Source organism: Ipomoea nil, unplaced genomic scaffold, assembly GCF_001879475.1.
Source record: "Ipomoea nil cultivar Tokyo-kokei standard unplaced genomic scaffold, Asagao_1.1 scaffold2396, whole genome shotgun sequence".
Classification (NCBI taxonomy): Eukaryota; Viridiplantae; Streptophyta; class Magnoliopsida; order Solanales; family Convolvulaceae; genus Ipomoea; species Ipomoea nil.
Window position 1 is genome coordinate 22,501 of NW_017618824.1, and position 26,702 is coordinate 49,202.

At 36.9% G+C, this 26,702-nt stretch overlaps 2 protein-coding genes across 2 annotated transcripts; both read left to right on the top strand.

Annotated features, from left to right (window-relative positions):
- Positions 1-762: 762 nt before the first annotated feature.
- On the top strand, positions 763-1,601 carry LOC109152176. The gene is made up of 3 exons (XM_019299744.1): positions 763-918; positions 1,000-1,107; positions 1,530-1,601. The coding sequence occupies exons 1-3, from the start codon at positions 763-765 to the stop codon at positions 1,599-1,601; spliced, it is 336 nt and encodes a 111-aa protein (XP_019155289.1).
- Positions 1,602-19,606: 18,005 nt separating this feature from the next.
- On the top strand, positions 19,607-21,584 carry LOC109152177 (myb-like protein A). Its single transcript, XM_019299745.1, has 3 exons — positions 19,607-20,040; positions 20,150-20,276; positions 20,557-21,584. The coding sequence occupies exons 1-3, from the start codon at positions 19,607-19,609 to the stop codon at positions 21,448-21,450; spliced, it is 1,455 nt and encodes a 484-aa protein (XP_019155290.1). The 3' UTR covers positions 21,451-21,584.
- The last annotated feature ends 5,118 nt before the right edge of the window (positions 21,585-26,702 follow it).

Genomic DNA, 26,702 nt, shown 5'->3' on the forward strand with positions numbered 1-26,702 from the left:
CAAGGCTTGTTAGATGGGTTTCTCGCCATAAGGGCCGAGACATACCCAAGTTTGGTTAAGGAGTTTTACCGTCACGTGGTTGTGGCGAAGGATGGAGGAAAGCTTGAAATCATCTCTAAGGTGAGGGGTGTGAAAGTGGTTTTGTCTGAAAAGGGGTTAGCCCAGCTTTTAAGTTTATCAGCTTCGGGAGTTTCACAGTACAGTGGTAACTCTTGGATTAGTACGGATACCATAGGGTACCGGGACTATTTGAGTTACTTGTTGGGTCGCACGAGTGGTTTCACGCAGGCCTCAAGACCGGAGAAGAAGTGGTTGTCTACCGAGCAAAGGATTTTGGTGATGCTGGTATCGGATTGTTTGTTGCCCAATAACAACAAAAGTCGGTTGTTTGGAAAGTTGGAGTGTACCTTCGCTTTTTGTCTGAAGGACATGGTAAAGTTTAATCTGCCTGCCTTGATGTTGCAACACATGGTCTTTTGCCGTGACCACAACCGGAAGAGCCTACCTTACGGTATAGTGTTGAGTTGGATCTTTGTCAAGAAGGGCGTGAGCGTTGATGGTTGTATGCCGAAGCCCGTAGGAAATATGGTGTTGGATGCCATCAATCTGCGAAGTTGCAACTTGTTTCAGTTGGATGACGGTGATTACATCACTCTTGAAGAAGTTGCTAGGAAAACCCCCGAGGAAAGAGATGAGTTGGTTGCAGAGCTCGAGATTCCTATCGGAATGTCGAACCTCGCGGTCTAGAGCTTGGGAGGTGATATGGGGGATGATGAAGAAGAAGGCCATGAAGAGGAAGCGGAAGCGGGAGGAGCTGCCGGTGTTGAGGAAAGTGATCCGGGAAGTGAAGAAAACAGGAAGAGAAGAGAAGCCCAAACCAAGAGAGAGCACGATGCTATGACGCACGAGGAGCGTGTGGTCACCTTGCTACACCAACAAAATCGGATGATCGAAGAAGGCTTTGCTTTTATGAAGACGCAGTTCGTGGCAGTGCATCAGAGGTTAGATCAGATAGAGGCCAGTTCGAGTCGAAGGGGAGATGATGACGAGGAGTCCAAGGAAGACACCGAAGAATCGGAGAGCGAGTCATTCCAGCGCGGTGTTGTGGTAATCCCCTCTACCTTTCCTTAGTTGTTGTTATCTTTTTAGTTGTTGCTACCGTTTGCTAGTTGCTTGTTTGCTTTGTGCGTTCGTTTTTGTTTGCTAGTTTTGTTGAGTAGTTAGTTTTGTGGCTTGAGCTAGGAGCTAGTTGTTTAGATCTTGAGTGTTGATTAGAAGTTGGTGGTTGTGTTTGGTTTAGAGTTTGATATGCTCAATATTTCCGTTGGTTAATTCTTTCAATCCTTGCAAGGATATGATCTCTTGCTTATTTTGGTATCTTTTGAATTCTCTAAGTTTTGACCAAAAGGATGTTCTTGACACTCTTGTCACCCGTCAACCGCCATGCTGGACGACCGGGTAGCGTTACTTCCATGTCGATGTGATGATCGGAAAAACTTAATAATGATGCCGCATTTTTGTCCCTCCAGAGGAAAGCCAAACCCCCTCCAAAGCCTACTCGCTCCACGCAAATCTTCCCTTCGAAACACAACTTCACATGAACCTCCTCTATACGATCCTCAGTTGCTTTTGTCTCCATTATGAAGACAAATTGGGGTCTATACTTGGACACAAAGCCCAATAAATCACGAACTGTCCGGGTCCCCCCCAACCCCCGGCAGTTCCAGCTTAACAAACTCATAATGCTCGGCGAGCCTGGTCTACCAGACTCGCCAATTCATGCACTCTTGTATTATCTGCCATCTGCACATCATCACCCAGCATACCCTCTGAAACCACAATGTCACCCCTGCGACGCTTCAAGTCACCCTGTATCCCTTCCGCTTCCTCCCTGGTCACAAGAGTAGCCGGGAAGATATCCACCAAGGCGGTGGGTAGTGGAGCCTCAATGGTGGACGATGATAATAACCATTTTGCGCCCACCGGTTTCACGTGACGCCTTGGACCTGCACGTAGCCACGCTCCATACGGGAAGTCATCTGGAATAATACCTTGTTCATACGCCGTTTTGCAGAATTTGTCTGAATGTCCCAGGATGCCGCAGCAATAACAGAATTTACTCAATCTCTCGTATTTAAACGAAAGCCATTGCGACGTCCCATCGCGCCTGACTAGCTTCATGCGCCTCGTGATAGGAACGGATACACTCAACCGCACTCGAATTCTGTAAAAGCTACGCCATGCCCCTCCAAAATTGAACGGGTCCAGAGCGATGAATTCTCCAATATAATCGCCGATCTGCGAAAGGAATTCAGGAGATGCGTACATTGCCGGTAGTCCATGAATCTGAATCCAAAAGGGAACGGATTCCAGTTTCACCTCCTCTGGACGAACATTGGGCGGCACTTGCTCACAGATCATCAGGTGATTCTCGAAGGACCAAGGTCCATCTTCAATTACCCGATGAAGATCTCTCTGATGCGGAAACTGAAAGAGAAACAAATCATCCGCCAGGGAAATTGCATACATGCCCGTAACTGGTCGCCAAACTGAAGCCAGAACATGTTGCATATGCTCGAACCGGATTGGCCGATCGGTGAGGAGACGGCCAACAAGGTTATTCGTAATCGTCGCGTCTGGAATCGACCGAGCCTCCGGAGCCTCCAGGCCTCCAACCGCTTCATCGGCCAGAACAATCTCGGCACAGCACTTTTCTATATCCAGAACGTCCATGCGGATCGAGATTATGAGCCACAACAGAAACAGATAGATCACTGGTAGAGAAAACGAAACCATCATCACAGCATATATATCAGCGTCCTAGACAGCCTAGGGAGAACACTCCCTCCGATCACGATCGGGAGAGGTATCCACGTTTGAACAGATGATCGGAAAAACCACGATCAGGAGTGGCGAAGAAAACAGAGCGTTTCAGAGAACGAGATCCTTATTCTTTAATCCTAATCTAATTGGTAATTTAATTCTTTAAATTCCTGAAAATTCAATAGTCGGGGACTAGTAATTGACTAGTCAACCCAAGTCAAGGTGTTGTACCTAAAGCTTTGTGAATAGTTACCTTGTCTCGTTACACTTTTTCATCTTAGTAAGGGTAAAGATGACTTTACACCTCATGTTTGTATCCAAGCTAACCTAAGGGCATTTCTCATTCTTCTCCTAACACACTCAAAACATAAAACTCTTCCTTCTCTATAGAATTTAGCTAGCTTTCTCTCCAAGCTAAGTTTGAGCTTTCCAATATCTTCAAAGTTTGTCTCCAATATTTCACCTGTCATACTCTTTAGCATCTAGGAGGGTAAGATCTATGTTCCTTTTGTGTTTTTAGTGTTTTTTAAGGTATCTTTTTCTAAAGATGAAATCTTTATGGTCTTTTGGTGTGTTCTTGAAGTGGGTGTTCAAGGTGAACCTTGTTAGGAGCTTTGAGAGGTGTTATAAGTGAAGGTTTAGTCTTCAAAGGTAACCCAGGCTTTACAAAATCTATTTTACTTACCTATATGATGATTTCTTGGATTCTACATGTGATTTCGCTATGAAATGTGAGTGTTGATGCATTGTCTTGTGAAAATGCATATCTAGAGCTTGTTTTTAGGGTTCATGTATGCCATTGCTTGACTATTCCTTTGATTCAAGTCATTCTGTTGTATTTGGTGAGATTTGGCATGTTTTGGACTTGAATTTGAGCTTGGTGTTGAAAATCCCCGATGGGATGTTTTGGTACAGGGTGTTGTACCCGCGGGCGGAACGATGGGTAGGGGTCCACCCGCGGGGTACGTTGGTTGTGGGAGTGTGTTCCCGCGGGCGGAACCACGGGTGGGGGTCCACCCGTGGCCCCACCCGCGGGGTACATATATGGTGTAGTTTGGGGATTTGTTCCCCGTGATTATTTTGACTCGGTATTTGATGTTTTGACTCCCCGATGTTCTTTTGTGGAACTATTTGAGTGTCTTCTTGATGTTTCGTATGTCTAGAACTATATGGTAGGATTCCATGTAGGTTTTGGTGTCTTGAATCGTGCTAAGTGTTCAACCTTGTGGTTCGTTGAACCATGGTGAGTCTTGTGTGTTCTTCGGAACTATGTTTTGTTTACCCGTTTGATGAGAATGCTAGTTCGGTGTTGAAATGCTGGCGTGTGTGGTTTGTACTTTCCTAATTGCGGATGATGACTTGTGTGATCATCGTTGTTGTTGGATTGTGATCCTTTCCTTGTTGAGTATGGTTTCATATCTTCGTTGAGATCCGTTGATTGATTCCTATGATGGTGTTGTGTGTGTGGCTGTACCTGGATTGCACGATTAATGGAATGAGACATTAGTCACCAAGGTACGACAGTGGTCCTTGTGGTGGCCATGACGTGATTATGGAGTTTGTGACCTGTGTGTCGGGTTCACGTATTTCTTGGGAGGCATGTGTTGCCAAAGTGTGTGTGATCGGTACCCTCGTGTACTATGAAATCGGTGGTATTGTTGGAGATTGTCGGAGTGGGAACGACGGTCCTCGGAGGAATAAGGTTGGACTTGGAGTATAGGGGTCCTGGAGGTAAAGGTTGGAACTAGATATAAGGTTGGGGGTAGCCATAAGGTTGGAACCGGACATAAGGAAGGATTATTGATTCGTGATGTGTGATGTCACGAAGGCATGTGTTGCTGTTGTGTGTTTCTCTATTCGTGACGAGTGATGTCACGAAGGCATGTGTTGGTAATGTGTGTCTCTTGATTCTCTTGTGTTGAGCATGTCGGGTGATATTCTACTGAATGATGGTAGAATACACCTTGAGCCTTACTTGTTTGTCGTTGTTACTTCTTGTTGGCTTGGGATGTGTTCCCTCATTCTTATTGTGAGTGATATAGAGTCTTGTGGTTGACTTCTATCTTTGGCTTTGAACTTATATATACAGTATTCTGTTTCGAAAATGATTCTGTATATATATACTATCTATGTATGATACTTAACATGTATTGGTGGGTTACCAGCATCATTCGCTGACCGGGCGTCATCCCATTTAGTTATGTGCTTTTCAGGTCCCGAGTAGTGGCGAGCGCGATCTAGAGATGGATATGTAGTATCCCTCAGGCTTTGTTTAGTTTTGCTATGGGCATGTGTGCCTTATATGATGAACAATAGATTGTTGTTGTTTTGACCTTGTCCCTTGTTAAACTGATGATGTTGATGTTCTTGCCTGTGCGTTCACTTTAGTGTGGACATGGCATAACACTCTTCGTTTTCCAGTTTTATATAGTTAGACTTCCGCTGTGTTTGCTTATATTGTGGTTAGATTATCTGCATATTTAAGTTTAAATTGGCATGGAAATTGGGGGTGTTACAAAAAGAGTACAAGAATTAACCAGACGATTTTCTCGAATCTCCCTAGTCTTCTTCTTGCTTCCCAAGACAACTTGTGGCTCTTGATTTCTCTCTTTCTCGTCTCCAAAGATCTCTAAAAATCTGAAAAATTTCCCATTTGGGTTGAGGAAGGTGGGATTTTATAGTTGGAATCAAACCCAAAGAGAATAGGAATCCTGTGCAAAATTGGACTCTCCTTATTTAATTTAGAAATTGCCGCCAATTTGATTAGGAATATAATTGCTGCTTTGGTTAATGTGCCTTTCTAATTCAATTTGGAATGTATTAGAATGTATTGTTGCTCCCTTTCTTTCATTCGCTTGTGAAATTGAAACGTTGCGACTTCTGTGTTTCGAGGTTGTCTTCATCCCACTTCATTAGATGAACCATGTTGCATGAACTTTTCTCCTTGAAGGCATTGAATTCAACTTTTTCTTCTCCAAAATAAAAAATCATCGTTCCCTTTCTAGCATCAATTAATGCTCCGATTGTAGCCAAGAAAGGTCTCCCCAAGATGAGTGGAATTTCTGGATTTTCTTGAGCATCTAATACAATGAAATCAATAGGGAAAAAATATTTGTCCACACGAACAGGGACATCTTCAAGTATACCCACAACGGTTGAAGTAGACTGATCCGCCATGCACAATGTGAGGTTGATTGGTTTTGGCTTGCCCAAATTCATCTTCATACAAAGTGAAAGGGGCATGACACTGACACTGGCTCCAAGATCACAAAGGGATCATTTTATAGGACGACCTCCAACAATACAAGGAATTGTGAACTTCCCCGAATCTTTATATTTGGTCACTCTTCTTCCAACTCCGGGTGTCAAGGCCCTATACTCTTGTGCCATTGCAATCATCTCATGTTTCCCATATTTTCTCTTTTTAACAAGTATTTCTTTCAAGAATTTTCATAGGAGGGGACTTGGGAGAGCAAATCAAGTAAAGGGACAGAAACTTTCAAATTTTCAACTATTTCTAAAAATTTCTTCCATATACTTTTCTTTGTTTCTTGCAAAGGAAAGGGCAAGGGATTTTCATACCTTCGTACGGTCTTCTTTCCTTTATCAATGACTTGTGGGTTATTTTTCTCAACAATTGGCGCATCCTCATCTCTGTCAAGTATCCTTTCTATTTCCTCTTCAACAGTAAATGTCATATACATATTCTTATGGTCCCACTTTTGAAGAAAGAAAAGAAAATGAATGAAAACTGTATCCTTTATAAATCAGTCAGGACATGTCAAAGATTAGTACGAAGAAAGATGAGAATACGTGTGGTATGACTCATATACATATTCTTATGGTCCCACTTTTGATTCAATCTGGACCGTTGGATAGCATCTCTCCGCACAGTGTCACTCACCGCTCCTATATATAGAGGATAATTTGTCGTCGCTACTCACAACCAATTCCTACTTGTATACGCTAATTAAGCTACCTTTGTTAGTCAATCCTTTATTTTTCCCTTTTTCCCATCTAAACCATCCATCTTTCTCCCTCTAGCTCTTCCATGGACGGCAGTGGTGGTGGTGGTGGTTACCGGCCGTTTTCCGTCAACATCCCGAACCCCATCTTCCCACCTTTCCCACCGGTGATTGTTCACCATTAATGAAGATGATAGAGATTGTCATTGGTGTCATATTTTTTGTCGTTGATCGAGATTATCAACATCAAGATATCTCCAATCAAGAGAAAGAGAGGTGAGAAAAAGAAAAAAAAAAAGAAAAGAAAAGAAAACAAATGAAGGAGAGAGAAAATTATTCTCATGAGAGAAGTTTCTCTCTAGAAAAAAAAAAAAAGAAAAAGAAAAAAAAAGACTGGCACGTGACGCGCCACGCAGCGCACGTGGTGAGAGACAACATGTCTCTACCATTATGCTACATTTAATAAAAATAAAAATAATCTAAATTCAGTCTCGACTGCTAAATAACAGTTGAGACTGAAATGAACTTCATTTAATAAATATATGTCATTGAGTGTGTGTGTTTTTTTAATTAGTATATATATATATATATATATATATATATATATATATATATATATATATATATATATATATATATAATACTCTTTCATTTTTATTCAACATTTTTTTTACAATCCTACCCTTTCAATAGTTATTATTTTAAATTGCACTTCCTTTCATTCTCTCCCAATTCAAAATGTTGATCTAGTGACCATGAACATTTCATTGATGATAATTAGGATGTTGGAAACTATTTGGTTCAACAAGCATTTCAAATATTGATAAATCGGAGTTCTTCTTCATAATTACTCATTCTCGAAGGTATATCAATCGGCACCGTGAAATTAGTCACGATTGTTTAAGTCGCGATTACTTTAACAATGATCACATTTATCTGGATAATTTGTTCCATATAGTAGATGTTTCCGAATGTGAAACATTTGTTTCTGCGTATAGTTCATGAAATAGAGGGTGGGTTTGAATTATTTCAAGAATGGGTTAATGCTTCCAGAAGAAGAAGTTTATCGCTACCTTAAAATTAAAATTTCGTCTTGTGATTCGTCAGTTAGCATATGGGGTAACCAGCGGATGTAATCAATGAGTATCTACGTATGGGTGAATCGACTCACATTTCATGCGTACTAAACTTTTGTCGTGTTGTGTTGTGTAATGGCCAATACTTGCGAAGACCCATCGCAACTGATATCCAATTATTAGTTCACATGCACGAATAGGGGCACGGATACCCTGGAACGTTGAGACGTCTTGATTGTATATATATATATTCATTATGTATATATATATATATATATATATATATATATATATATGTATATATATATATATATATATATATATATATATATATATAAAATGAATATATAATGTTTTACAAATATTATTATAATTAAAGAATATAAGAAAAGATATGGTAGATGCATGTGCATGGTAAAAGTAATGGAAAAGGTAATGGAAGTTATAACGGTAAGGGTATTTTTGTCCAAAAAAATTATATAGTACAACTCTAAAAGCACAATGTACAAAATGGTTAGCATTAAAAACATGAACATAAATGAGGAATATAACTTTGATTAAGACTTATTATGTTTTTAGAATGATTAGTATTTTGTATGGACAATGTGTAAAAATCATGTCCATATTCAAATATTAATAAATAAAAATAATTACAAATTTTTATTTCAAATTATACTTCACAATTTTTTAAAGTGATAAATTTTAATGATCAAATTTGAAAAAAAAAAAAAAAGAAAAAAAAAGGTGAGAATTTATATTTTTGTTTAATAGCAATTTTGCTAAAATTTATACTCCGTATTTCCAAAAATAAAAAGTATATATATATATATATATATATATATATATATATATATATATATATATATATATATATAGAAGAGCGCTCATATGCGGCGGGGTCTTACCGTGCGGCGGTGCGGTCAAATTCCAGAATACACCAACAGTGTTAACAATATGCACCAACAGTGTAATAAAAACACACCTCAATGAAATGTAATAAAACATCACAAAATACACCACAGACTCAAAAAAAATACACCATATAACTCACCACCCCCAATGGTGTATTTCCGAACAGTGTATGGTGTTTTTACTCACACCTAATGGTGTGTGTTTGGTGATGTAGGGCTCTGTTTACTCTGTTTTGTGTAGTGTATTTCCTAATGTTGATGGTGCATATTTGGTGAACTATTGGTGTTGCCGCACCGTAAGAAATAACCGCACCGTAAGACACTGCCACACCTGAACCCGCCTCTATATATATATATATATATATATATATATATATATATATATATGATTCTATTCAGATACAAACAGTGCTTAAAATACAAACAGTGTGGATTCATCCGGGTCGTTGGTTTTTTTAAGTTGAATGTACAGAATTTTGTTGATTATTTATGGAAGTTTTTAATTATGTATGGGTGTGTTATATTATAAGTTAGCAATCCGTTTACCCATTGAGGGAATGCATCTAATCCGTTCATATATATATATATATATATATATATATATATATATATATATATATATATATATATATATATATATATATATATTTAGGTTCTCGTGCGGTTAGGGTGTCCAGGTGCGGTTGTGCGGTTTAATTGGGCCTTTCATCTCGCTTAAATCAACGTTCAGGATTATCAAAGCTTAAAAAAAACGCGGTGGCAAATTTGTAATTTTTGCATCTAGGTCAAAATTAAGGTGAGCGGATCTGTGATTAATGTGCGTGAGTTTTGTGCTTAATGTGCGTGTGTTTTGTGCTTAATGTGCGTGAGTTTTGTGCTTAATGTGCGTGGGGTTGTGCTTATCGTGAGTAGTTGTTAAAACTTAAGTCTGTGAGTTAATACTTAAATTGCGTGGGTTTTGTGTTTAATGTGCGTGATGTTTATGCCTAATGTGCGTGGGTATTATAATTAATGTGCGTGAGTTTTGTACTTAATGTTAGTAGTTGTTGAAACTTAAAGTCTGTGAGTTAATATTTAAAGTGCGTGGGTTTTGTGCTTAATGTGCGTGAGGTTGTACTTAATGTGTGTGGGTTTTATACTTAATGTGCGTGAGTTTGTGCTTAAGATCTAACACTTAAGGTGCGCCTTAGCTTATACTTCTTTGTTCTAGACACGCGTTTTTTTTTTTATTTTAAAGTTTCATTGATTTGAGCTGTTGATCTAAATTTGATCAACTGCTCAGATTTAACCGCACAGCGCACGGGAAGCTATACCCGCACCTGAACTCTTCCATATATATATATATATATATATATATATATATATATATATATATATATATATATCAGTGTTGTAAAACTCGGCCGCCTAGCCGCCTAGGCGCTAGGCGGCCGAGAGCCTTGGAGTTTTGGCCTTAAAGCGGCCAAAACTCGGTCGGCCGCCTAGGCGGCCTGGGCGGCCAAACTCAGCCGAGTCGGTCAACTCGGCCAACTCGGCCGAGTCGACCGATTTCGTCCGATTTTGACCGATTTTGTTTGATTTTGACTGATGTCGTCTTTCATTAATTATTAATTTTAATATTATTATGACATTATGACTTATAAATTATCATTATTTCATTTATTTAGATGTGTTATTTGAGTGAACGTTGAAAACAACCTCATTAAAATTGTCAAACTACAAGTCTGTCACTATTTTTTTTTTATTTTTTTGGTGCCCGCCTAGCGCCGCCTAGAATCCGCCTAGGCGCCGCCTAGACCGCCTAGGCGCTAGGCGCTGCCCGGCCGCCCGACTAGCGCCTAGCGCCTACTGCAACCTTGATATATATATGTTCACCTTGCATGGTGCGCACAAATTTATATCCATAATTTCTATAGTGTAGATCCATAATTTCAATATTGTATATCCATAATTTCAATATTGTATATCAATAATTTCTATATTGTAGATTAATAATTTCTATACTGTATATTCATAATTTTGAGACTCTCGGTGAACTAAAATTTATACTTTAAATTCATAATTTTAGCTCACCGAGAGTCTATAAATTTATAGATCTACAATATAGAAATTATGAATATATAGTATAGAAATTATAGATATAAATTGTGTGCACCATGTGCATATTGAGCACGTACTCACAGCATAATTTGCTTAATTATAATGCTAAACTAGTACCTACATATATTGGTATATATACACAAATAATATATGTACTACACACCTAATTTACTACTCATAGAAATTTAATTAAAATATTATCTACAATTAAATTAATAGTTATGAAATGATTACACACAAATAATAGTTATATCATCTATAATAATATATGTACAACCCAAGGGCCAAGAATTGCTAGATTAATTAAATCATGAGTTGTCCAAGAAACCACTCAATTAGTCAATGTCATCATTAACTCTACTCAAGGGATCTATTTTCACACTTCCGCCTACTTAGGGAGTCCAATCTCCAGTCTATGACAAATTATTGTGTGAACGATAACAAAAAGTACATTTTTAATATACAAAATGTATATTATTTATGTAATGAATGTACATTATACAAAATAATATACTTTCAGTACTCAAATAATGCACATTTTCTAAATACAATGTACATTATTTTACAATATAAAAAATATGATCCACACAATAATGATTGTCAATCTATGGAGTCCAAAGACCCAAACTCTAGTATGTGAAGTCCCTATATATTGTTGGTGATTAATATCCCTATCAACTAGTATGTGCACCGAAGTTTGGCATTTAGCCTTGCTATTGTTGGTGATTAATATCCCTATCAACTAGTATGTGCACCGAAGTTTGGCATAACTTAGCCCGCAAGGCCAGCCAATTTTCAAACTCTAGTATGTGAAGTCCCTATATATTGTTGGTGATTAGTATCCCTATCAACTAGTATGTGCACCGAAAACTCTAGTATGTGAAGTCCCTATATATTGTTGGTGATTAGTATCCCTATCAACTAGTATGTGCACCGAAGTTTGGCATAACTTAGCTCGCAAGGCCAGCCAGCCAATTCCCTATATATTGTTGGTGATTAGTATCTAGTATGTGCACCGAAGTTTGGCATAACTTAGCTCGCAAGGACAGCCAGCCAATTTTCGGACGACTTTCGAGCACCCAGGTGCCGGCGCACACGGGCTTGATTAGTTTGGCATAACTTAGCCCGCAAGGCGGGCCAGCCAATTTCCGGACGATTCGGGCACCCAGGTGCCGGCGCACACGAGCTTGAATCAAGCCTTTTTCAATCTCGTCTACGTGTGGTATTACTCATATACATATTCTTATGGCTCCACTTTTGATTCAATCTGGACTGTTGAATAGCATCTCTCCGGATAGTGTCACTCAACGCTCCTATATATAGAGGATAGTTCGTCGTCACTACTCACTACCATTTCTTACTTGTATATGCTAATTAAGCTACCTTTGTTAGTCAATCCTTTGTTTTCCCATTTTCCCATCACAACCATCCATCTTTCTCCCTCTAGCTCTTCCATGGACAGCGGCGATGGTGGTGGTGGTTACCGGCCGTTTTCCGTCAACTTCCAAAATCCATCCTCCCACATTTCCCACCGGTGATTGTTCACCAAAGAAAATTTGACAGAACTAATTGGGATAATAATATTGGACCACATTTTAATTGAGTTATTTGAGCTTGTACTCAATTAATTTAGGATATGCATGATATTTGTCTAATCAATTTAATTACTTGATAAAGATTTTGTCAAATTATATGTTTTAATTTTAAATAAGGTAAATTACCACAATCATCTCTCTACTATGCCATAATTCACAAATTAGTCATCAATTAATAATTTTATCAAATTAAATCCTCAAGTATTCATTGTTTACTCATTTGGGTCATCAAATTCAACTTGCGAAAGACTAATTTGTGAATTATGACATAGTCAAGAGACGATTTTGACAATTTTTTTTAAAATATTATAATTATGATAAGATCATCATAGACATAATAATGACATAGTTCATTTTTTATAATTCTTAGTATTATCTCATTACCACTATACATAGAGGCTTCATATCATATCATAAATCACACATTGAAGATTAGACTTTCTACTGGAAATTAAACCATTTGAATTCAAAGACCCGATGAGTAGACACTTGTTGAGAATCAAACCATTTTTAACGATATTCATTGTAACCCAATTTTTTGATTTTTTTTTGTTATATATATACAAATTCCAAATTCCGTGTTTACACCTGTAATTAATTAGTTGACGAGTATGTCTATTCCCTTAGCTTAGCTGTTAAAAACTTGTAGTACTCTAGTAATTTGTTAACCCAAGTATTGCTTTAACTGGCTAGGTTTGATAAAATAATTAGCTTATAGATTAATTTTGACTTATTTGACCACTATTCATTTTTTGATTTGGTTAAAAAGTCAATATAAATGTTTGGTTAATTAGCTTTTTGTAACTCCAAAATATTAAAATTCAAAAATCTACTCAAATCAACTTTTTCAATTAGTTTTTTTAGAAAGAAAATTATACCAAACAGTTATTAACAGTTAATTTACCAAACATTTTTCTACAATAATATTATCAACTAGTTATACCCTCTAATTAACCCAATCAACTATCAACTATCAGCTAATATTCATTTACTAAATAAGGCCTAATCTTTTAATAACTAATGTACTTTCCGATCTAAGATGAAGCTGTATATATATGTATTCCACAATTATTTACATATGCATAAGTAAAACTTTCATGTTATTGGGATTGAAGAAAGAAAAGAAAATGAATGAAAACTGTATCCTTTATAAATCAGTCAGGACATGTCAAAGATTAGTACGAGCAAAGATGAGACTACGTGTGGTCTTACTCATATACATATTCTTATGTCCCCACTTTTGATTCAATCTGGACCGTTGGATAGCATCTCTCCGAACAGTGTCACTCATCACTCCTATATATAGAGGATAGTTCGTCGTCCCTACTCACTACCAATTTCTACTTGTATACGCTAATTAAGCTACCTTTGTTAGTCAATCCTTTGTTTTACCCTTTTTCCCATCAAAACCATCCATCTTTCTCCCTCTAGCTCTTCCATGGACGGCGACAGTGGTGGTGGTGGTTACTGACCGTTTTCCGTCAACTTATTTTACAATATACAAAATATGATTCACACAACTTGTGTGGACCATCGTCCACACAATAATGATTGCCTATCTATGGAGTCCAAAGACCCAAACTCTATACTAGTATGTAAAGTCCCTATATATTGTTGGTGATCAATATCCCTATCAACTATCCATTGACACAATTCACAATTACCATGGACCAAGGTTCACACATCACTATAGAGTCTGGTTCATGTGTATGTGTTTTGTGTTGTAACTTTTTGTGTCTTGAGTTATGAAATTTTGTATCTTAAATGTATGAATTCTGTACCAATAACAAATTAGCAATTGTGTCTTATGTTATGAATTTTAGTGTCTTGCGTTGTAAATTTTGTGCCTATGAACACAAATTATGTGCATAAATCAAATTTGAAAAATAAATAAATATAACATGTGTATGTGTCTTGAACTATGATTTGACATTGAAAATTTGATAGAACTAATTGGGCTAATAGTATAGGACCACATTTAAATTGAATTATTTGAGCGTATACATCAATTAATTTAGGATATGCATGCTATTTGTCTAATTAATTTAATTATTTGATCAAGATTTAGTCAAATTATATGTTTTAATTTTAAATAGAATAAATTACGAAAATCGTTTCTCGACTATGTCATAATTCAAAAATTAGTCATCAACTAATAATTTAATCAAATTAAATCCTCAAGTATTCAATGTTTACTCATTTGGGTCATCTAATTCAACTTGCGGAAGACTAATTTGTGAATTATGAGTTATGACATAATCAAGAGACGATTATAGTAATAAAAGAAAAATTATAATTGTGATAAGATCAGCATAGACATAATAATGACATAGTTCATTTTTTATAATACTTAGTATTATCTCATTACCACTATACATAGGCTTCATTTCATATCATAAATCACACATTGAAGATTAGACTTTTTACTGAAAATCAAACCATTTGAGTTCAGAAATTATTCAACAAATAGTAGACACTTCTTTGAGAATCAATCCATTTTTAACGATACTCATTATAACCTAAGTTTTCGAATTTTTGTGTTATATATATACAAATTCTAAATTTTGTGTTTACACCTGTAATTAATTAGTTGATAAGTATATCTATTCCCTTAGCTTAGCTGTTAAAAACTTGTACTACTCTAGTAATTTGTTAACCAACTCATGCCTTATCTGGCCCTGTTTGGTAAAATAATAGTTTATATATAGATCAATTGTGACTTATTTGATCACTATTAAGGGGGTGTATTCAATCATGACTTTCATAGCGTTTTAAAGACTTTTATGAACTTTAAAAGTTTGGAGGTATTCGATTCAAACTTTTAGAGAGTCTTTAAAAGTTGGGCGGTATTCCATCACGATTTTTAAACAGTCTTTAAAAGTCATGTGGTATTCGATTAAGACTTTTAGAGAGTCTTTAAAAGTTATATGGTATTACAAAAGTTATGAACTTTTGTAGATTTTTAAATTTTAGGACTTTTTTAGACTTTTCCTTCTCAAATATAAATACTTGAAATCCAACCATCAACCCCCAAATTTCAAAATTTTCTTTTTAACAATTTTGAATGTTTTCTCTCTCTATTTAAACTCTATTAAATATTATTTTTCTGGTCAATCTCTAATGCTATATATTATTTGTGGCTATAGTGCAGGGCCATTGTACGACTAACCCTGTTATAGTATTCCTCTTTTTTTTTCAGGTTTGAAGAAAATTGGTAAAGTGTTAAGTTCCACTTTTGGATTAAACTTCCAAAGTCCAAGCAAATTACCTATGAGCAGCTTGACCAATAGATCAACAGCCAGCAAGTGTATACAATTAATTGCAGTAGATAGTGCCTATACTTTAGAAAATGCTCTATGTAAACTTGGGAACTATTCTGTGTTGCCTTTAGTGTAAATATTTGATCAATAAAAATAGTTAAGAATTGGAGTACAACATGAAATGTTGAATTGTCCTAATTTATGTAACACATACTGATGGGCACATAATTAAGAATTGGAGTACAACATGAAATTAGATATATCACTATAACTAAATGAAGTTAGTTCCAGTTTATACATGTACATAAAGTAAGCCTCAATAATGAGATTATTATAATTATTACCCAAACAAATCATGTTTTCTATGTAAGCTCTTGAAATCTAAAGTATGTGCAGAAAAATGTTAGTATTCCAATGTTAACCCACATTAAATAGCCAAAGAATCCATTTAACTCTTTACATTAGATGGTAGTTATATTAACCCTATCCTATATCTTACCAGAACACAACTCTGGAATCATGAAGAAGCTAACAACTTCAGCAGTCATAGGAAGACACAGTTTACTCCAAATCCAGGTATTCAAACTATCTTAACTGGATAAAGCTTCAGATTTCATTATCATCATGTGCAAATAACTCAAAAAATGTAGCTAATAAAAAAACAGTATAGAATGATTTCTAGCAAATTCATCTTAGCATAATAAATCACATGTAAAGTCATTCACTGAGAACTATTACACTTAATGATAAATCTCCACACACCCAGAAATGATGATTATCAGCAATCAAAGTTTATTTTATAAAATTAGTCTGATAGATTACTGTTAGTATATATAACAATCTTAATCTTAGTTTTATAACATGTTGACCGACTGTTAGGCATCAAGAAAATATATAAAATCTTACAAACACAGAAAATTCATCATTTCAAGGGCAATTAATTCTATACAAAAATCAACATGTTAACAGGAAATCGAATAAGCAAATAACATACAAACTAAATCGAGATACAGTATCGGCGTTATTAGGTAGTTGAGAATAAACCTTTACAAACGCCAGATTTTAGTCATCGTATTAAGGATCGATGGCTTCTTTTAGTTACCGTACTAGATCTGTTCATGAAAAAAAGTATAGTTAATTAGTTTAGAAAAATCCACATAAAGCTCTGAAGAACAAACCTCGATAGCGTTCAAAAGGAACAAAAAATTAGATCTGAACCAAGAAATCTCTGAACCGCTAATATATAGTCACATGCACTGTGTTTTAACATCATAGAACTCCAAGCTGCGAATTATGCCATAACAATGAAAAAATGCCAGAGTGTAGACTGAAATTTGATGTCCAGACTACTGAAATTACAGACGACAACCAATAATATGTAGAAATTACGAATTGAATCTAAACAAAATGAGCAAGCCCTAGAGTGATCGTTGCCAGAAATAGGAAAGTCTTCTGAAATCACCCATCGGCACTCATTCTATAATGAAAGAAGACGCTGTTGGAGTATACAGATGCCCAACTTTATGAATGGCCGGTGGTGATTTATTCTTATATTTTTATTTATATTCATTAAATTATATACTATATATTTATATAAATTGTAATAATAATGGTATAATATAGTTATGTTATATTATATGCAAATTATGTGGAAATTGAGATTAATGATTACAATACAATTATTTGGATGTCGTTTTCCCATAAATAGTTATTTATCTTCAGTGTTCAATACGGTCATGAAATTGTGTTCTATTGTAAACAATTTTATTTTATTTTATTTATTTTTTTTTTTTTTGCAGACGACAAAGAAAATATATTGGAAGAGACCATTGCTGTCCAATCTGCTACAACTAAAAATTGTTTCTATGATGTTTTTATTAAAAAAAAAAAAAAATTGTCTACACCTATAAACATTGTTGTATGATGTTAATTTTGTTTTTTAACTTTTTTATACCTATAAACATTGTCTACAATAATAAGAGTTGTACTTCAACCACTAATGTGATTTACCATGAAGTTTTTAATAATTTGTAAATAAATTACCGATTAGAATATAATCATTTATTATGTGTCAATTGCAATAGATTGAAATAAAGTGTTTAACATGTAATATGTGTATTTTACATCATAACATCGTGCACAATCATTTAGTTTTAAATAATAACAAAATGTAAAATTAAAATATAATTTATTGACCGTGCATCGCACGGGTACCATGCTAGTATTCATATAAATACTTATATATTTTAATTTTTATATATTCTTTTTAAGTTTATATTTGTAATATATTTTTTTCCTTTTTTTTAACAACAGGTTACTACGAATAGCGAACTACTGTTCGCAACAACAATTTAATTTGGAGTTGCAAATAGTGGCACCTTGTTGTTGTTCATAGTCTCAAATTGCTATTGCAAATAATAGTTCTTTGCGTGATGCCTAGCAATATATATCAAGTATAATTTTTTTTAATATATTATTAATATTAATATTAGATTTTTATTTTTATGAAACCTGTAATTATATTTTTAAATATTTTATTTGATCAATTTTTTAATTATAAATTTTATTGTTCAATATTGTTATGAATTTCTAATGAAATAGTTTTTTTTTGTTGATGTTTATTAATAGTATATATAAGTAATTAGCATATAAGTCTCAGTATACTATGTATAAAAATAATAATGTTGAGAATGTTGATGTGGGTGAAGAACTATATAATAAGAAGAATTTTATGATATATTATAAATGTTTTGTAAGGAAATTATAAATGATAAGAATCAAAATCATTGAAAGTTTGTAAGGATATATATTCAATTTAGAATTTCAATGAATTTTGTAGACTTTTTAAAATAAGAAGTTGATAAAAGTCTATGAATGTTTTTTTATATAGACTTTTATAGAGTCTTATAAAGTTTTAAAATTTTTTGAACGACTCTACGAAAGTCAATCAAAGTTTATTAAAATCTATCATTTTAAAAGTCTTTAAAACTTTACAAAAGTCCTGATTGAATACACTCCCCTCAGTTTTTTATTTATTTATTTTTTTTAATGCTACTGACTCTATTACAAGTCACTATTACATTATAGTATCTGTTCAAATATACTTTCTCAACCTAATGAAGCACAAAGAGTCAACAACGCCTCCTCCATTGAAGCTAGATCTCATGACTCCCACATTGGAGAAGTCACTATATGCCATCTTATTTGGTTAAAAAATCAATATAAGTGTTTGGTTAAATAGCTTTTTGTAATTACTCCAAAATGATAAAATTCAAAAAGCTGCTCAAATCAACTTTTTCAATTAGTTTTTTTTAGAAAGGAAATTATATCAAACAACTATCAGCTAACAGCTAATTTATCAAACATCTTTCTACAATCAGCTAATGTTATCAACTAGTTATACCCTCTAATTAACTCAATCAGCTATCATTAAATATCCATTTACTAAATTGGGCCTAATCTTCTAATAACTAATGTACTTTCCGACCTAAGATGGAGCTGTATTCCACAATTATTTACATATGCATAAGTAAAACTTTCATGGTATTGGGATTGAAGAAAGAAAAGAAAATGAATGAAAACTGTATCCTTTATAAATTAGTCAGGACATGTCAAAGATTAGTGAGAAGAAAGATGAGAATACGTGTGGTATTACTCATATACATATTCTTATAGTCCCACTTTTGATTCAATCTGAACCGTTGGATAGCATCTTCAGTCTCACTCACAGCTCCTATATATAGATGATAATTCGACGTTCGCTACTCACTACCAATTCCTACTTGTATACGCTAATTAAGTTACCTTTGTTAGTCAATCTTTTGTTTTTCCCTTTTTCCCATCAAAACCATCCATCTTTCTCCCTCTAGCTCTTCCATGGACGGCAGTGGTGGTGGTGGTGGTTACCGGTCGTTTTCCGTCAACTTCCCGAACCCCATCCTCCCACCTTTCCCACCGGTGATTGTTCACCGAAGATACAATCATCAAGAGATTCTTCCCTTCCCTGAGAGATTTGGTTCTTCTTCGTTCCATGGCAGCGCAAGCAGTACTAACAGCCTGCTGCCGGCGGCCGATGCCGCGACAGCGTCTTGGCTGAGTCATCTCCAGAACGTGAACTTTGGGGGGAGCCGTGGCAGCTTTCCCCACGGACTGGTGGCGCCGCCGCCGGCGAGCTGGGGTAACCAGAACCCGGAGATGATGAGCGCCGCTGGCAGTCCTGAAGAAACAAGGAGAGAGAAAGGACATGATGAGCGCCGCTCCTCTAATGGCGTCGCCTTCATCAAGGGCCAGTGGACTGAAGAAGAAGATAGGTAAGTGATAAACAACTGATCACGTCATCAGTCAATAATTTTTGTTTTGTTTTATTTTATTTTTTTTACGATGATCGAGGTTTCACTCAACCATTCGACATGTGTGAAGGCTTCTGATTAGGTTGGTGAACGAGCACGGAGATAGGCGATGGAGTGTGATCGCCACCAAGATTGTCGGCCGTGCCGGAAAACAGTGCAGAGAGAGGTGGCATAACCACCTTCGTCCTGATATTAAGGTTTTGTCTGAAACCTAGTTTTTTGTCCTTTAATTTCGATAATTTATGCTTTATTTATCCAAAACACAAGCCTTAATCTGATGAATTTCATATAGATTTCATCAATCACTCCTAAGAATGGAGATTTCAGAAATCCATTCATTAAATTTTTTTTTTCATTAATTACTCTAAATTTCTTCACCATTCAATGTATTTTTTTCCTTAAATAAAAATTATTTCTTTTTTTAGTGTTTAATTAAAGATATCTGCTTTTCGCCTGATTTTGATCGTCTTTTTGCAGAAGGAATCGTGGAGTGAGAGAGACGAGAGGCTGTTGGTGCAAGTGCATGAGCAGCTGGGAAACCGGTGGTCGGAGATCGCGAAGCGGATTCCCGGCCGGTCGGAGAACTCGATCAAGAACCACTGGAACGCCACCAAGAGACGGCAGTTCTCCAAGAGGAGAATGAGGTCGTCGTCGTTGCAGGACGCCGGGAGCAGCCGCGCCGGCGGGAGGAGGAGATCGGTGGTTCTTGAGAACTATATAAAGTTTAAGTACTTCAGTGGCCTCAGCCTCGGCCAGCCCGGAACTTCGCTCGTTCCAGAGCAACCTTCAATCCAACAACAGGTTAACGTCGACATTCCGCCGCCGCAGCCGCTGCCGCCGGCAGCGGCAGCAGCGGCAGCTGCGGCGGGCGATGAGCAAGACAGCCGCGATTCTCCGTCGATCTTGACGGAGACGTACGACGATGAGGTGAACTTCATGCAGAAACTGTTCGGTAACTCGTCGTCATCCTCGACGTCGCCGACGGCGGCTAACAATGGCTCCCGGAGCAATAACACCGCCGAATTCGCCGCGTTTGGGTGGAGGACTAATGAAGTAGACAGCGTGCCGGAGGAGGACAGCTGGAGCACCTATCTGGCGTCCGATCCAAACTTATACGAAATGGGCGGTGCTGATCAAATCAACTCCTCAACTCCACAAGCTCCCGCCGCTAACAACACAAACTCCGGCGCCGGGTATGGCAGCGCCGCCGCTTCTCACTGTGGAGCCCCACCCTTGAACCGCTGGTCTTCCTCCGCCACCGCCGCCGCAATGGATATGGATTTGATGGACTTGGTGTCTGCAGCTTCTTCTTCTCGCTGCCCCCATGGCTATGGAAGCTGCTGCACCAAAACCCCGCGCCAAATGTTCTAATTACTATCTTAATTACTAATTAATGGTGTTTTATGTTGCAATTAGCAGACTTGTAAGCTATATTTAATTTGCTTAATGTGTGTGTATGTATAATATAATTATATGTGTGGATGTTATCTTAATTACCCATATGATCATCTATGACCATCTATCAATGTAATATAATATATATCAATATATGTAATGAAACTAGCTTCTTATTATATAATAATTATGTTTGTATACCCAGTTATCTCCGCCAAAAATCGATCAGACTTGAATCTTAATCAATTGTTTTAAAAAATAAAATTTATAATCACATACACATCAAGTCTCTCGGCTACAATTTGCCAAATACTTAAGACATTTGTTTTAGTGACATGATGTCTCATTTTTTCTTTATCAAAACTACTATATGTACTCTCATTCTCTATTTCTAATTTTTACTCACATTTTTAAAATTTTTTTATGTAGACACATTAACAGAGGTCCACATGAAAAAAATAACATATCAGTGCCTACTACATCAAAGAATAAATTTGAGTGATCCAATAAAGTTTGAGATTATATGTATTACTAACCACAATTTTTCCACTTAGAATCCTATTCAGACGATGCTGTGGAAATTAAATTTAATTGCAAATTTCAATGCTAATGACATCATTATAGTCATCCATTTTGCAGTTGGTAGCAAAAATGATTATTATGACGGTGAATGTATTGCCGGTCAGATGCCTAATCTATATAATATGTATATATTTATGGTAACTAGCTAGCCACCAACGGTTTGTGGTTGAAGAGAACTAGAGAAGTACTGTACTTGCTCTTCAATGGAGTGTGTTGTTACTCAAAATCAACCAAGATATAGTATTTGCTAGATGATTGCACTCAATTAATCCCAAACATTAGATAAATTGTTAGATGTGTTTCAATAGATAATTACGTTTATAATTTACTTTTTTTTTTTTTTTTTTTTTGGTGTAGTTCAATGTTTTCACAGTTGGACACAGTTATTAGGACTCTATGTATATGAGTGTGTTTAGAACTTCTTATCCTTGTCACACTGTGACTCTCTACTTCTTATCATTGTCACACTGTGACTCTCTATTCTATATATTCACATCATCTGATCTCATTGTAAAATCAGAAAATATAATACAATCAGTTCTCATCTGGTATCAGTTAGCTAGGGTTTTGTGATTCATAAAATCAAGAAGATGCAGCGCTGCGATGGCAACCTTAATTACCGTGGAGGTCAGCAACGTGGCTTCGATGATCCGTGTCAAATCTGTAAAGGTTTCGGCCACACAGGAGTCAATTGTTTTTGGCGCTATGATGATCCGTGTCAAATTTGTAAACGTTTTGGTCACACGGGAGCCAATTGTTTTTGGCGCTATAATGATCCGTGTCAAATTTGCAAAAGTTTCGGTCACACGGGAGTCAACTATTTTCGGCGATATTCAGGGGCTCCGGGTTCTCAGGCTAATTTGGTGTTTCAGAATGGTTTAGTTGCTAAAACCTCGTCAAATTCTCATACTTCGGTTCCGGACACTAGAGCCACAAATCATGCAACTCCGAACATCGCTGCCCTTTCTACATCGGAGAAGTACACTGGTAATGACACTTTATGTGTCGGTGACGGTATGGGTTTATCTATTAGTCATGTTGGCCATGCCTCTTTTAATACCCCTTCTAGATCATTTACATTGTCTGATATACTTCAAGTTCCGCGTTTGTCTAATTCTTTATTATTTGTTCAGAAGTTTGCGTCCGATAATAAAGTCTTTTTTGAGTTTCACCCCTCCTTTTTTGTTGTGAAAGATATCAATACCAAGGAAATACTTCTTCGGGGCAATAGTTCGGGGGGACTATACACACTTTCATTATTTAGTTCGTCTCCGTCAGCGTTTATTTCCGCTCGTACCTCAGCTTCCACTTGGCACAATCGTCTGGGTCATCCTCATAACCGTGTTCTTAGCCATATACTTCGTTCTTGTTTGGTTAGTGGGTCTCGTGATAATATTCGTTGTCATAATTCTTTATGCAATGCGTGTCAATTAGGCAAATCTGCCCGTTTTCCCCTCCCCCGTGTTGCTTCCTCTAGTTCTCAAGTCCTAGATCTTATTTAGACAGACATTTGGGGTCCTGCGCCCACTTTATCTACTTCTGGCTTCCGTTATTTTGTGATCTTTGTGGATGACTATTCCCGTTATACACGGTTCTTCCCTATGAAATTAAAGTCTGATCTTTATGTCATCTTTGATAAATTTCGTACTCTTGTTGAACGGTCCTTTAATTGCAAAATAAAGGCCATTCAATCTGATTTAGGTGCTGAGTACAAAAAGTTGCATTCTTTGTTTGTTCAATTAGGAATTCAACATAGACAATCATGTGCCTATACACATGAACAGAATGGTCGTGTTGAACGAAAACATCGTCACATTGTTGAAACTGGTCTGGTTCTTCTAGCTCATGCCTCTGTTCCTTTGAAATTTTGAGATTTTGCCTTTGAGACTGCTGTCTATTTAATTAACAGAATGCCATCTTCTGTATTAAATAACTCCAGTCCTCATCTCCTGTTACATAAATCCCCTCCTTCCTATCTTTTTCTTCGTGTATTTGGGTGTTTATGCTACCCTCATCTTCGACCATATAATCGTCATAAGATGTCATACAGGTCTTCTCCATGTGTCTTCCTAGGTTATCCTGAGTCCTTTAGGGGATACAGATGCATGGACTTACATACTAATAAGATTTACACATGCAGGCATGTCAGATTTGATGAAGAAGTTTTCCCCTTTGCTACTAAAACTTCTTTGCAGGATCTATCTACTCTGTTTTCTGGACCTTGGGCAGAATCTGTTCTCAGTCACAGCACACCTATTCCTGCCGTGTCCAATGATGAGCTGCCAGAACCGCCGCTACCTGCTTCATTCGAACCAGCCGTGGATCCCGGACAGGCTGCCTTGTCGGGTGATCCTGTGGAGCCTGTTGCTCGCCGGCGAGGCCGTCCACGTGGGCGGTCCATCAGGCCCAATGTCCGTATTCACTCTATGGCCACTCACAGCAACGCAGATGCTCCTCTTTTTGCTCTAGCAGCTCAGGTGCATCCCACGGAACCCACATGTCACTCTCAAGCTGTCAAATATCCTGAGTGGCGTGAAGCCATGGACCAAGAATTCAATGCTCTCCTGCATAACCACACATGGTCTCTAGTTCCACCCACTGCCGGTATGAATATTATTGGCTGTAAATGGGTGTTTCGTACGAAGAGAAAGGCTGATGGTGCTATTGAAAGGCATAAAGCCAGGCTGGTTGCGAAAGGTTTTAATCAGGTTCCAGGTCAGGACTTCTTCGACACTTTTAGTCCAGTGGTAAAGCCTACGACTGTAAGACTCCTTCTATCTCTAGCTTTATCATCTGGGTGGTCTATCAAACAGCTAGATGTTCATAATGCTTTTCTGAATGGTAATCTGGCTGAAACAATTTATATGAAGCAATCCCCTGGTTATATTGATGCTAACTTCCCGAATCATGTTTGTTTGTTAAAAAGATCTCTGTATGGGTTAAAACAAGCTCCCAGAGCTTGGTTTAATCGACTACATACGTTCTTACTATCGGTTGGCTTTCAAGCATCCAAAACAGATGTCTCTCTGTTATATTACTCTAAAGACTCTGCTTTGGTTTATCTATTGGTGTACGCGGATGACATTCTTGTAATGGGAAGTGATCAGGGTATTATGTCTCAGCTCTTGTCCAAACTGTCTGCTACATTCAAAATCAGAGATCTTGGTGAACCAAATTTTTTTCTGGGTATTGAAACAGTTAAGAGTGACAAATGGGATTATTTTATCTCAACAACAGTATATGAATGATATTTTAAAACGGGCTGGAATGTCTGAATGCAAACCCCTTTCTACACCTATCTCTGTCTCGAAAACTGTCCCCTTCAATTCAGATCTATATGATGATCCCACACAGTACAGGAGTCTAGCTGGAGCACTGTAATATCTCACTGTCACACGACCTGACCTATCCTTTGCAGTTAATCAGTTATGCCAGCATATGCATGCTCCCACCATATCACACTGGGAGCAGCTCAAACGGGTACTCGGGTATGTTAAGGGAACATTTGATCATGGTTTACGCATACGACGGTGCTCATCTAGAGACATTCATGCTTTCTCTGATTCTGATTGGGCTGGTTGTCCTGACGATCGAAAATCCACGAGTGGTTTTGCTGTTTTCTTGGGGAGTAATCTTATATCATAGGTTTGCAAGAAACAGAGAACTGTTGCCAGGTCATCTACTGAGGCTGAATACAAAGCTCTTGCAGATGTTTGTGCTGAGGTTCTATGGATTATGTCATTATTGCGTGAGATACAGATTCCGGGTATTTCCATTCCAAAATTATGGTGTGATAATCTAGGAGCTACATATATGAGTGCCAATCCAATCCTTCATGCGCGCACCAAGCATGTGGAGATTGATTATCATTTTGTTCGTGATCGAGTAGCTTCGGGCGATATCCAAGTCAGCTTCATCTCCACAAAGGATCAACTTGCTGATATCTTCACCAAAGCTTTGCCTGGACCTAGATTTTCTTCCTTAAGGGATAAGCTACAGGTTACTAGTATACACTGTGCTTGAGGGGGAGTATTAGGACTCTATGTATATGAGTCTGTTTAGAACTTCTTATCCTTGTCACACTGTGACTCTCTACTTCTTATCATTGTCACACTGTAACTCTCTATTCTATATATTCACATCATCTGATCTCATTGTAATCAAGTTCCGAAAATATAATACAATCAGTTCTCATCACAGTGACTTATTCCTTGCTGGATTGTAGGCACTTCTATTGAGTGGACAACTAGCCTGGAGATTTAAGGTTGCTCTATACCCAAAGCCAAGAATCGAACCCTTGACAACTTTGGTTAAGGATAAATGAGTCCATTCTACTCAACCATACTCGGCCCCTAGGTTACATATTCTCTTCTTGGTAGGAATCGAATCTATACCATGCCTGACGAGGGCATATTCTCGTTTTAGAGGAATCGAACCATGCACTATGCTTGCACCCTGAAGTTGCCCGTAAAACAAAACTATTAATTTTTTTGGGTTAGTCGACCAATTTAGCTGTCTTAGTACCCATATAGAGTATTTGTTAATTAGTTCATGATATAGGAAAACACTATATTCTCATGTATGTGCCCAATCAATTTATATGATAGGAAATATCGTGTTCTCACGTGCCAAACCGTTTTACGTAA